The sequence below is a fragment of the Xenopus laevis genome, chromosome 6S (genome assembly GCF_017654675.1).
Source record: "Xenopus laevis strain J_2021 chromosome 6S, Xenopus_laevis_v10.1, whole genome shotgun sequence".
Classification (NCBI taxonomy): Eukaryota; Metazoa; Chordata; class Amphibia; order Anura; family Pipidae; genus Xenopus; species Xenopus laevis.
This window is the reverse complement of record NC_054382.1, coordinates 16,976,124-16,988,848: the sequence shown is the minus strand read 5'-3', so window position 1 is coordinate 16,988,848 and position 12,725 is coordinate 16,976,124. Positions and strand designations below refer to the sequence as shown.

Below are 12,725 nucleotides of genomic sequence, written 5' to 3'. Positions count from 1 at the left end.
ATGAATAGGAGAGGCCTGAATAGAAAGATAAGTAATAAAAAGGAGCAATTACAATAAATGTGTAGCATTTGCTTTTTAGAAGGGGTCAGCGACGCCCATTTGAAAGCTGCAAAGAGTCAGAAGAAAAAAGCAAATGACTATAAAAAATAATCAAAACCAATTTAAAGGTTGCTAAGAATTGGCCTTTCTATAACATACTAAAAGCTACCTTAAAGGCAATAGAGTGACTTGAACACCCAAGCAAACTTGCTAAAAGATTCTGCTCCTAAGACCTTTATCAAGACCATGATGGCCTTGATAAAGGTCTTAGGAGCAGACCGAAACTTTGGCCGATTTTTTTAATGTAAACCAATAAATATGGAATTTTAACTTTTTGTACACAAATCCTGGTGTGCATCTTTTTTCTCCGATATCTATCTATCTATCTATCTATCTATCTATCTATCTATCTATCTATCTATCTATATATATATATATATATATATATATATATATATATATATATATATATAAACACAGGCCATATGGTATGCCTAAAAGTCTAATTTATTCTTACTCTTGTGCAGTTTTATGGTCTCAGACATTCCTGCAGACTTGTGTAAAGCCCTAGTGAATAGCTATGCTGCTATAATATTCTATGGGGTAATGTAGGGAGCTGCCCCTGTTATTTATAGGCTGGACACCCAATATCAGACCTTACACCTCTCATAGTCTTTCTAAAGAAAAAATAAATTAGTTGTATATTCGTTCATTTATTGAATGTGTCTATCAGACAATTACTAAGGGAACCTTAAAATAATAAAGGTATTTAAAGTAGAGTCACTCACTGAAATTCTCAAGATAAGTGAGTGAGAAGATAATTTGTTGCCCCCTTCAAGGGATTCTTGTGACAAAGAGTTGATGCTGGTGAAATACTGTCCCTGCTGTTCCCATTGGGGTGAAAGATGAATGGCTCATTGTTTTGCTTATTGCTTTTTTCTTCTTGTTTTGTTACCTGTAGGTGCTTGTGTTTGATTTTGGAAGTGAAGTGTATGTATGGCATGGGAAGGAGGTGACGTTGGCACAGAGAAAGGTGGCGTTCCAGTTAGCTAAACATCTGTGGAATGGACCTTTTGACTATGAAAATTGTGATATCAATCCTTTGGACCCTGGGGAATGCAATTCTCTCATTCCAAGGTACAGTATGTTCTGAAAAACTGCAATATAAATGTGTGTTCACATATCGGGGTTTTGTTTGAGATGCTGCATCCCTGTATCCTGAAGCACGCAATTGAAGAGAGGTTTTGGTTTACCGTAAACTGGCTAAACACTCACATATTTGTCTGGTGATGTTGAAAAAAAATCTTTGGCAGATATTTGTCACTCTGGTGCTGGGCCTGATTGAGCCGATCCAGTCATTTTGCCAACAATTCTATCACATTTTGTGCCTGTGTAGACCTGTTTATAAAGAGGATCAAATCTACAATGCAGACCATGTCTGGTTAAGCACCAAACCATTAGTCATTGTGTCCCCATAACTGGGCCAACAAGTTCCACCATGGTTAGCAAATGCCTATTAAAGGAGAATGAAAACTTAACAAAAAAAAATAGTTTGTGTTAAGATTCTGTACCAGCCCAAGGCAACCACAACCCTTTCACAGTGCAGATCTGTGTCTCCAAAGATGCCCCAGTAGCTCCCCATCTTCTTTTCTGCTGATTCACTGCACATGCTCTGTGCTACTGTCACTTACTGAGCTTACGGACCCACTCACAATATATATAGCAGCGGTCGACAACCAGTGCTTTGTGAGCAACATGTTGTCACCAATCCCTTGGATGTTGCTCGGATGTTGCTCCCAGAGGCCTTAAAGCAGCTTATGTTTTAATTTATGACATGGGGCACATTTTTATTGCATGAAGCCAGATGTACTACCAAACAGGGCCTCCTGTAGGCTGCTAGTCCACATATGGGCTACCAATAGTCAATCACAGTTCATAATTGGCACCCCCCAAGGAACTTATTGTATGCGTGTGTTGCTCTTTAACTTTTGGGGCTCATTGGTTAAAAAAAAAAATGGTTGGGGATCCCTGAAATACAAAATATAAATCTCAATAAAAGGCCGTTTATTAATTAATTCAGATTTACATTACATGGCAGCTCAGAAACCAGTCCAGCTTGCATCAGAATTTAATAATCAAGATGCATGACAATGGAGTATTAATACTGGCACTAATGCTTAAATATTATATACAATGGACTTCCTTTAAAAGAACCTGTTCATGTAACGTGTTATCCTTTAGTCTCGTTGGTGTTCTCATAATAATCTGTGTCATCCAGAAAAGGGCACGGGCGTCCTGACTGGGCAATATTCGGGCGGCTGACGGAGCATAATGAAACCATACTGTTCAAGGAAAAGTTCCTGGATTGGACAGAAATGAAGAAACCCAATGAGAAGATTCTGTGTGAGGCCCAACCAAAGGCAATTACATATTAATTCAATAGCTTGATCCAATGTTTTGGTATTGTGTTAGTAATATGAGACGATTCTGTTTTAAAAGAAGACCTACGTATCACATTTAGATGTAGGGGTGTCTCTCTTAAGAGAAGGCTCTTTGCTTTTGGAAATCTCTAGCTTTTTGTGGTCTTTATTTTGCAGAGCAGGGACATGTTCCCAGTCCTGTATAGTAAGGCTGTTGTAATTAAATGCTTGAAGTAAGCAAATAAACTCTGTGCCAGTAATTAAACCAGATAAGCCATAGTAGAATCGCTAAATGTCCTGCCTTTATAATAAATACAGCTCTTTCCCACGATAGGAAGAACCAGAAACTGATGTGAAGCCTTATGACGTCATGCTGATGGTCCCAGTTCCTCAGAAATCTGTGGGTACAGTTCTTGACGGATTAAACATAGGCCGCGGCTATGGACTTATTGAAGGAGATGACTGCCGCCAGTATGAGATCTCCACCGTCTCCGTCGATGTATGGCATATCCTAGAATTTGACTATAGCAGGCTGCCGAAGCTGAGCATTGGCCAGTTCCACGAGGGAGATGCCTATGTGGTCAAATGGAAGTACTTTGTGAGCACAACAGGTGAGAACTGATTTGCAAGAGAACTGGGGCATTGGCAGGAGAACATGTTAGTCTAGACCACTGATCCCCAACCAGTAGCTTGTGTAACATGTTGCTCTCCAACCCCTTGGATGTTGCTCTCAGTGGCCTCAAAGCAGGTGCTTCTTTTTGAATTACAGGCTTAAAATTTTGGTTGTATAAAAACCAGGTGCACTGCCAAACAGAGCCTCAATGTAGGTTGAAAATCCACATAGGGGCTACTAAATGGCCATTCACAGCACTTATATGGCACCCCAAGAACATTTTTCATGCTTTTGTTGCTCCCCAACCCCTTTTATTTCTGAATGTTGCTCATGGGTTCAGATCCCTGGTCTAGACATTAAATGAAGGAATTCAGAGATTTAGTAGCTCAGAGCTTGATATGGGTTATACCAACCGGGACATGTTATTCCCAGGCACACACTGCTGTGTCACTGCTCCTACTCTGTGCTGTGTTTGAGCTTCAGCCGTTCATTTCACATAATTGACAGACCCAGCAGTATTACATGTATTGAACGGAAAATGGGTCGTTGCTCTTCCCATTGTCTAATTGGCTCTGCTGACTTTTTTTATGGCTAAATTGTCTTAATGATATCCTTCCAGCGTTCTCCAATCTAGTTTAACCTTTCCATATGCCATAAATCTGCTCTGATGTCCAAGATATAATTGCTGTTGGCCTCTCATTATTACAGATTCATTTCACCTCGACATCAATTCCAGTGGATTAATTGTCTCTGCTCTTTCGGTGCCGTGCCTTTCTCTGTTTGACAGATGTTCAAGGGTGGTCCGAACGAACCCCCTGCTCTTCACCTTTTATTGTAGAGATTAATGGTGCGCTCTGCAGATGTGCTCTGCTACTTGATATTTCCTCATCTTATTTCATGTTTGTTTATTAAAGAAAGCAAAACACACCCCAGGCTTATTTCCTACCATCGATGGGAATATCTACCATTGCCCATCGCAACGCTCACCAGGAATTATTTTGAGCTGGAGTAGTGAGACAAACAAGCAAATGCTGCTGTATGTAACTGTGCTAGTGACAACGTGTTAGGAAATGAACTAGGAAAGCAGAGCATCATCACAAAACATTTCTATTCTCACAAACGTAATTTTCAGCCGGCTGTAGCTAGTTGGACAGACTGAACTGCGGGTGGTTTATTATTCTAGCAGTTGAATAACTTGTATGGACAAACTTTCAAATCATTCAGCACTCAGATGACAAGAAATAATATAGGGTGGGCAGCCCCATCTACTTAGAGGATGAATTTTCACACTGACCAATGGGAATCATCCGTAGGAAAGATGCTCAGATCGGTCACCTGAGGGGCCGGCCTATGAGTGTGTGTAAGATAATATGGCTGAATACACTGCATTACTCCACTCTACTGGTTATGCTTGAACTGGACAAGTCAGTGCAGTCATTGTTCAAATTAGTGGTCTAGTGCAACACAAGCTGCCACGTTTGCTAAAGGTCTAGTAACCCATAGCAACCATCAGCAGCAGGTAGACTATATAAGCCTGACGTTTGAAAACAAGCACCTAATTGGTTATTATGGGCTACTAGACCTGGAAAAATGTTCCCCCCCCCATAAAAGTCTAAAATAAAGCACTATAAGATCAATACAGCTGAGGAATCGAATCTACGGGGCAGTAAGGGAAAGGCAATGTCAAGCTTTAATCAAATAAAGCTCAAACAAAGCAATTAAATGCGTCTTCTGATACGCGACCTGATGTTCTTCCCTATGTGCAGTTGGACAGCGCCAGAAAACGGAGCACGTCCGGATAGCGGGGAAAGAAAAGTGTTCCTACTTCTTCTGGCAGGGCAGGCACTCCACCGTAAGTGAAAAGGGAACCTCAGCGCTGATGACTGTGGAGCTTGATGAAGAGCGAGGAGCCCAGGTAAGTCCCCCCCCAACTCTCCTTTCACTCTTGAACCTTCTCTTGAACTTCATGTAGGCCTCAACTTATTTTCCTAAAGATTTTACAATTTATGTGTAGGCTTGGGCCTTGTATGATGTGCATTTGGACATTTTTGCTTTGAGTTAAAATAATTACCGTCTGCAATTCGTTTAAAAGGAGAATAAAAGGCTAAAACTAAGTAAGCTTTATCAGAAAGGTCTATATAAATACTAGGGATGCACCAAATCCAGGATTTGGTTCGGGATTTGGCCAGGAATCTGCCTTTTTCAGAAGGATTTGGATTAGGCCGAACCGAATCCTAATTTGCATATGCAAATTAGGGTCAGAAAGGGAAATTCTGTGACTTTTTTTTTTTAAAAAAACAGGCACTAAAAATGTTTTCCCCATCCACCCCTAGTTTGCATATGCAAATTAGGATTCAGGATCGGTATTCGGCCGAATCTTTCACGAAGGATTCGGGGTTCGGCTGAATCCAAAATAGTGGATTCAGTGCATCCCTAATAAATACACCAGTAAACCCTCAAAGTAATGCTGCTCTGTGTCTTCTGTCAAAAGAAACAGCATTTCTTTCCTTTTATTGTGTACTCATGGGCTTCTGTATCAGACTTCCTGTTTTTAGCTTAAACCTCAAGGGCTTGGGCTTGAGCATGCTCAGTTTGCTCACCTCCCCCTTTTCCCCCCTCGGGCAGGAAGTGATGTAACACCAAGCTAATATGGCAGCTGCTATTCTAAACAAACAGTTTCTAGAGCTGTTACTCAGATATGGTAAAGCATTCTGCAGAATAAATATAGTCTTATAGCTTGTACTATTGTGGCTTATCTATTGGGATAAACTGCTTTGGTAGCTTGCCTTCTCCTTTAATATCTATTTTCACACCAATTCAGAAGCTGTAAATGTTGCCAAATATAGGTACAATCTCCAGTGCAAATGTTTGGTGTGACTTAGCTTTACAGTCAGGTTCCTCAGCTTTTAACTTACCTGCTGTTATACAGGACACAGAATGCTTAATGTGTCATATTTATTTTATATTAGTCATGCCTGTATTATACAGGTTACTTTTTGGGTTACGATACAGGTATAATATATTCTTGGTTGTCCTTAGGTATGATATAGTTTGGGTTGTTATGGAATACACATAAACATGTACTCTATGAATTAACAGTGACCACCGATGTCTCCAATAGGTCCAGGTGCTTCAGGGAAAAGAGCCCCCCTGTTTCTTACAGTGTTTCCAGGGAGGAATGATTGTACACGCTGGAAGAAGGGAAGAAGAGGAAGAAAACACGCAAAGTATGAATTGATACTATACAATAACATATGTGACATGTGACGTGCTTTGAAATGTCTGCTATATTCCCTTCCCAGAGACTATTATCCCACTGTTACTATAGGCACCATCTCTCCCTACTATACCTGCTATCCCACAGTCACACTCCCTTCCCAGAGACTATTATCCCACTGTTACTATAGGCACCATCTCTCCCTACTATACCTGCTATCCCACAGTCACACTCCCTTCCCAGAGACTATTATCCACTGTTACTATAGACACCATCTCTCCCTACTATACCTGCTATCCCACAGTTACACTCCCTTCCCAGAGACTATTATCCCACTGTTACTATAGGCACCATCTCTCCCTACTATACCTGCTATCCCACAGTTACACTCCCTTCCCAGAGACTATTATCCCACTGTTACTATAGGCACCATCTCTCCCTACTATACCTGCTATCCCACAGTTACACTCCCTTCCCAGAGACTATTATCCCACTGTTACTATAGGCACCATCTCCCCCTACTATACCTGCTATCCCACAGTTACACTCCCTTCCCAGAGACTATTATCCCACTGTTACTATAGACACCATCTCTCCCTACTATACCTGCTATCCCACAGCCACACTCCCTTCCCAGAGACTATTATCCCACTGTTACTATAGGCACCATCTCTCCCTACTATACCTGCTATCCCACAGCCACACTCCCTTCCCAGAGACTATTATCCCACTGTTACTATAGGCACCATCTCTCCCTACTATACCTGCTATCCCACAGCCACACTCCTTCCCAGAGACTATTATCCCACTGTTACTATAGACACCATCTCTCCCTACTATACCTGCTATCCCACAGTCACACTCCCTTCCCAGAGACTATTATCCACTGTTACTATAGGCACCATCTCTCCCTACTATACCTGCTATCCCACAGTCACACTCCCTTCCCAGAGACTATTATCCACTGTTACTATAGGCACCATCTCTCCCTACTATACCTGCTATCCCACAGTCACACTCCCTTCCCAGCGACTATTATCCACTGTTACTATAGGCACCATCTCTCCCTACTATACCTGCTATCCCACAGTCACACTCCCTTCCCAGAGACTATTATCCCACTGTTACTATAGGCACCATCTCTCCCTACTATACCTGCTATCCCACAGTCACACTCCCTTCCCAGAGACTATTATCCCACTGTTACTATAGACACCGTCTCTCTCTACTATACCCGCGGCTTTAATTACTATTTTGTAGAAAAACCCTTAAAAGGCTGCTTTGGGCTTTTTACCATTTATAGACTTCCAGACTTAGGATTGTGTTATCTAAAACAGTCTAATTGCGATCCAGATTTGGGAAAAGATTAATTTTCCCTTACAACACATGCTTATTATCTTGAGCAAATGTTTATTATCTGTACGAGTGAATATGTAAATGGTAGATTTGTATTGATCTTATTTTGCTCCCAGGTGACTGGAGGTTGTACTGTGTCCGTGGGGAGGTACCTGTGGAAGGGAACCTGATGGAAGCCGCCTGTCACTGCATTAGTCTGCGCTCTAGGACTTCTATGATACTCCTCAGTATAAATAAAGCACTCATCTACCTTTGGCACGGCTGTAAAGCCCAAATGCATACCAGGGAAGTGGGAAGGACTGCAGCCAATAAAATAAAAGAGGGGTAAGTTGTGCTTCATTTAATATTTGATATATTTTTAAGCAAGGATATGGCGCCCTTTCAGGCTTAGGTCCTAGGAGATTTTCAGTTGCCCTTAACCTGCCATTGCTTGGCATGAAAAGGGCCCTAGTTTTGTATTATACTGTGTGTGTTCTGAGCCCAGCTATGTGTTGGTAAGGGTTAACCTGCCTTTTAACTCTGCAGATGCCCGCTGGAAGCTGGTCTGCACAGCAGCAGTAAGGTGACCATATATGAATGTGATGAGGGCTCAGAACCCCCGGCATTCTGGGATGCCCTGGGAAGGCGAGACCGTAAAGCATACGACTGCATGTTGCAAGGTAAGCTGGTGACATTAGTGTGTTAGTTACTTTTAAGGGTAAGGGCACACCTGGCGATTCGGGGAGATTTATTCGCCTGGCGACTAATCGCCTCTTCTTTGGGGCGACTAATCTCCCCGAACGGCTTCACCCTGTCATGTGCCGGCTATAATGAAAAGTCGCCTGCGGCATGGCACATGTGGCACTTCATATTCCGAAGTCGCTCCATGTGAGGTGACTTTGGAAAACGAAGCGCTGCGTGTGCCATGCCTCAGGCGACTATTTACCATTAATCCTTCACATTCTTAGTACATACCTGTAGGAGTCTGTTCAGTAAGTGTGGAAAGCGGCTGGCAGTGTTAGTCATGTGTGGTATGGAGTGTGTATATACTGTAGAGTTCTTTGTTTTAATATAAACCATGTAAAACACAAGCTGATTTGTTATTGTGGCAGATCCTGGGAAATTTAACTTCACACCACGACTGTTCAGCCTCAGCAGTTCATCAGGAGAGTTTACAGCATCAGAAATTTTATATCCTTCAAGGCATCCGAATGTGGTTAACTCCATGCCATTTTTACAAGAAGACCTTTATGCAGCCTCCCAACCAGGTACCCGTCCCTTCCTTATTATTAGGGGAGCAACCTACAGCCCTGTGTATTTAGTAAATAATGTTTCCCCAAGCTCAAGGTTGCTGGGCAAGTTATAAAGAGCATTAACATAATTTAATTTCTACATTCTCCATAAAACTAATGCACAAGCGCACAAGCGTTGCGTTTATATATAATTGGGTACATTATTTTAATAAATTGTGTTTGACCGGCAGCTTTATTCCTCGTTGACAACCATCACGAGGTGTACCTCTGGCAAGGTTGGTGGCCGTCTGAGAATATAATTACTGGTTCTGCTCGTATTCGGTGGGATTCAGACAGAAAAAGCGCAATGGAGACCGTGCTCCGCTATTGCAAAGGTAATGGCCTTGTGAGGGAAGGGAGGGTGGGTTGATGCTGTCATTAACGCAAATCAATTATTATTTTCTGGATTTAGTGCAATTAGATATGGCAAGTTTGGATCCCCCTGAGACCCTTCTTTTGGCACAACTCTCATCCTATATGGTTATATACTGGTGTATTAATCTGTGCTACGCCTTCAGGTCAACCTAGAATAACTGTAAGCCTCTAAGGCATGCAAAGATTGGGTATTAGAGATTTGGATCCCCTGAAAAAAAGCAATAATATGAGATTAGACATTTATAAACATTTTGGGGAGTTTTCTGCGTGAGCAACGTTGTTGGTTGTTAGATTTTGGGGTGGTGACAACTTTGAGGCGCAGCAATCGATGGGGGTGAATGGGAGGGTGATGGATATACGGTATGAAGATCTGTTTGTTTATAACAAACAAGGGAAAGTTGAGCTCGCCACTAATTATTATAACCATTAAGCGGGGGTGCAATGAGGCTGTGACCACAAAATTCAAGCAGACAAATACAAGAGTCCTCTGCACTCAACCCATTATCAATATATTTAAGACAGAGACATTTTGTGCATACTGCTACTGAAAAATGCCTTACCCTTTAAACAAAACAGGGATTGTTTGTCCATATATTGCAATATATTTAAGCTGAACAACTACGTCAAAGTCATCCCATATCTGGCCAGTCCTCCACTCAATTTTAATCTGATTCATTAAGAATTCTATTGCTTCATTATACATTTTACACAGGGACTAAGTTTTACTTGCAACTTACACCTGACTATAGCTGGAAAGGGTGGGAGCTACAACATGTCGCTGGCCATGGAGCTGTATAAACAATAACAAAAAAACAAAAGTTTGTTTGCGGAGTTGTGAAATGATGCTGGTGCAGTCGTTTGACACCAGACCTGAAGAAGGGATCACATTTGGTGTATGTGAAGACTTGAGCAAAGAGGAACCAAGTCCCTTGGATAGACTTAAATAGACCAACCGCAACACTTGGTGGGTCCAGTTGTTCATGCCACAGAACTTCAGCAGCACTTTTAATTTATGTGGTTTGAAAAAAATTGTTTTCCCTTTAACTACAGAATCCCTTTAACTACAACTCCCAGGATCCTTTTCTAGCCCAAATCTATTAGGAGTCTCCACCTTGCATCTCTCCCACTTCACATTCCAGGAAACCTATGTTGTAGTTCATATGAATAAATGGTTATAATTATAATACTAAATTCAATTCTTTTATTTTAGGTAAGAATATCAAGAAACCTCCCAAATCGTACTTAATCCATGCTGGGCTGGAGCCCCTGACCTTCACAAACATGTTTCCAAGCTGGGATCATAGAGAAGACATTGCCCAAATCACAGAAAAGGTAAATATGCTCAGGAATATGAAAGATGCAGCTCTTGTGGAGTGCCCAGCTCACCCCTTAGCCCAGGGCATACCAGAATATGTGGGGCTGATGTTTTAAAACCTAGAAAACCTAAAAAAAAATAATAAAGTTGTAAAAGTGCTTAGTTGCAAAGAGTCCCATACCCGGGCCGATAAAAGCTGCCGACAGACCCAGTCCGCAGCTTATTGGCCCATGTGGGGCCCTCCGACTTGCTTCCCCGATCATTATCTGGCTGAAAGTCAGGGTTAAAAATCTATTAGTTGATGTGGTCCAGCGATCTGATTGCCTGCATTATGATCCCATCGTTTGGCTCTAGGGCCCACGACTGGATCAGCCCGATATCACCCACCTCAATGTGGGCAAATCGGGGACGACGCCAAACGAGCGGATCTCCCTGTCTATTGGCAGCCTTTAGATCTACCAGGCAGCTGTTATCTTGTGTTAGGGAGCTGCTACCTGGTTACCTTCCCATTGTTCTTCTGATGGGCTGAAGAGGGGGCAGAAAGGAGGGGGGTGAAATCACTCCAACTTGCAGTGCAGCAGTAAAAAGTGACTGAAGTTTATCAGAGCACTAGTCTAGGGGCTCCTGGGAAACTGACAATATGTCTAGCCCCATGTCCGATTTCAAAATTAGATATAAAAATTAAAAAAAAAGCCAATACTAGTAAGAAACATGTCTTTCCTTTTTTCCATGTTTAGGATGCAGATGTGTCTAACCAGATAATCCTTGTAGAAGATGTACTCGCCAAACTTTGTAAAAGAATCTACCCCTTGGCAGATCTCCTTGCCCGCCCACTGCCCGAAGGAGTCGATCCTCTCAAGCTTGAGCTCTACCTGTCAGATAAAGACTTTGAGGTACCAATAATAACGTTTCCTCCATTGTCTGTTTCTTTATGGTCACTGTTTGTAATGGTGTTTGCGTGGCCCCTGATCTACCCACGGCTTCTTTGAACTTATCTGTACAATATAGTGATAAGTAGGGATGGGCGAATTAGACCCGTGTCGTTTTGCCTAAAATTCGCCACCGGCGAAATGACGCAGATGGCGAAATAACACAGATGCCCATTAAAGTCTATGGGCGTCAAAAAAAAATTGTTGCATGCCGAAATTTTTTAGACGCGCGTCTTTTTTTTTTTTTTTTTTTTTGACGCAGGGCGCCATATAAGTCTATGGGCTTCATTTTGTCGGCGAAACAAGGCGAAAAAATTCGCCCATCCCATGTGATTAGGTTATATGTTATCTATAAGCGAGCGCCACGCTTAGCTCCATAAGCACTAAGCAATTAATCCTGAACAGCAAATGCACTTCAAAAATTTATTTGTGCAAATTCACCAAAGCAATTTCATTACAAAATTATTATAAAAAGATTCATTACAGACCACGTGGCTGTGTCTTGCCCATGTCTCCATACCTCATGTAAACCACACCCTCCTGATGCGTTTCGCACCATTGGGCGCTTTAATGTTTTACGCCAACCTGACCCACAAATATCATGTGCTACTTTGTATAACTAGCCTACTATATGGGAAAGTAGAAGCTAATGCTTAGATAGAGCCTGCAAATACTGGGTCTCTTAAAGGAGAACTAAACCCCCAAACTAATGAAACCCCCTACCCTCCATAGTTCCCCCCCGCACAGGTAATACCTGTAAATGTCCCAAAGTCTTTAATTACCCCTCCATGCAGAGTCAGCAGAGCTCACGGGTGCCATCTTCCAGCACTTCGTTAATCTTCGGGTCCCTTCTGCAATTTCCGTGGCTGTCGGCAGTTGTTCAGGACCGGAAAATCGATACAACTGCGCATTCGCCGATACGCCGCTTTCTTACGGAAGTCTCCCAAAACAATGAAGATGGCCCCTGTGAGCTCCGCTTTGCTGACTCTGCATTGAGGGGTATTTAAAGACTTAGGGGCATTTACAGGTATTATCACCTGTGCGGGGGGAACTATGGAGGGTAGGGGTTTTCATTAGTTTGGGGGTTTAGTTCTCCTTTAAAGGAGGCCATAGTACTACCTGGTCAGGTGGTTTGACCTTTTCTGGACAACCATCCGCACATGCAGTAGGGAAAGTAGAATCATAGGACC

At 42.2% G+C, this 12,725-nt stretch overlaps 1 protein-coding gene across 10 annotated transcripts in view; it reads left to right on the top strand.

Moving 5' to 3' along the window:
* Window positions 1-12,725, top strand: part of LOC108719847 (supervillin) — a 123,641-nt gene that overhangs the window by 109,386 nt on the left and 1,530 nt on the right. For all 10 annotated transcript variants that reach the window (XM_041567390.1, XM_041567391.1, XM_041567384.1 and 7 more), the window contains 11 exons: window positions 1,001-1,176; window positions 2,318-2,459; window positions 2,794-3,070; window positions 4,839-4,987; window positions 6,194-6,299; window positions 7,762-7,969; window positions 8,171-8,304; window positions 8,737-8,892; window positions 9,108-9,251; window positions 10,502-10,623; window positions 11,344-11,499. In XM_041567390.1, the coding sequence (XP_041423324.1) occupies window positions 1,001-1,176; window positions 2,318-2,459; window positions 2,794-3,070; window positions 4,839-4,987; window positions 6,194-6,299; window positions 7,762-7,969; window positions 8,171-8,304; window positions 8,737-8,892; window positions 9,108-9,251; window positions 10,502-10,623; window positions 11,344-11,499 (1,770 nt within the window). The remainder of the gene's footprint in view (window positions 1-1,000; window positions 1,177-2,317; window positions 2,460-2,793; window positions 3,071-4,838; window positions 4,988-6,193; window positions 6,300-7,761; window positions 7,970-8,170; window positions 8,305-8,736; window positions 8,893-9,107; window positions 9,252-10,501; window positions 10,624-11,343; window positions 11,500-12,725) is intronic.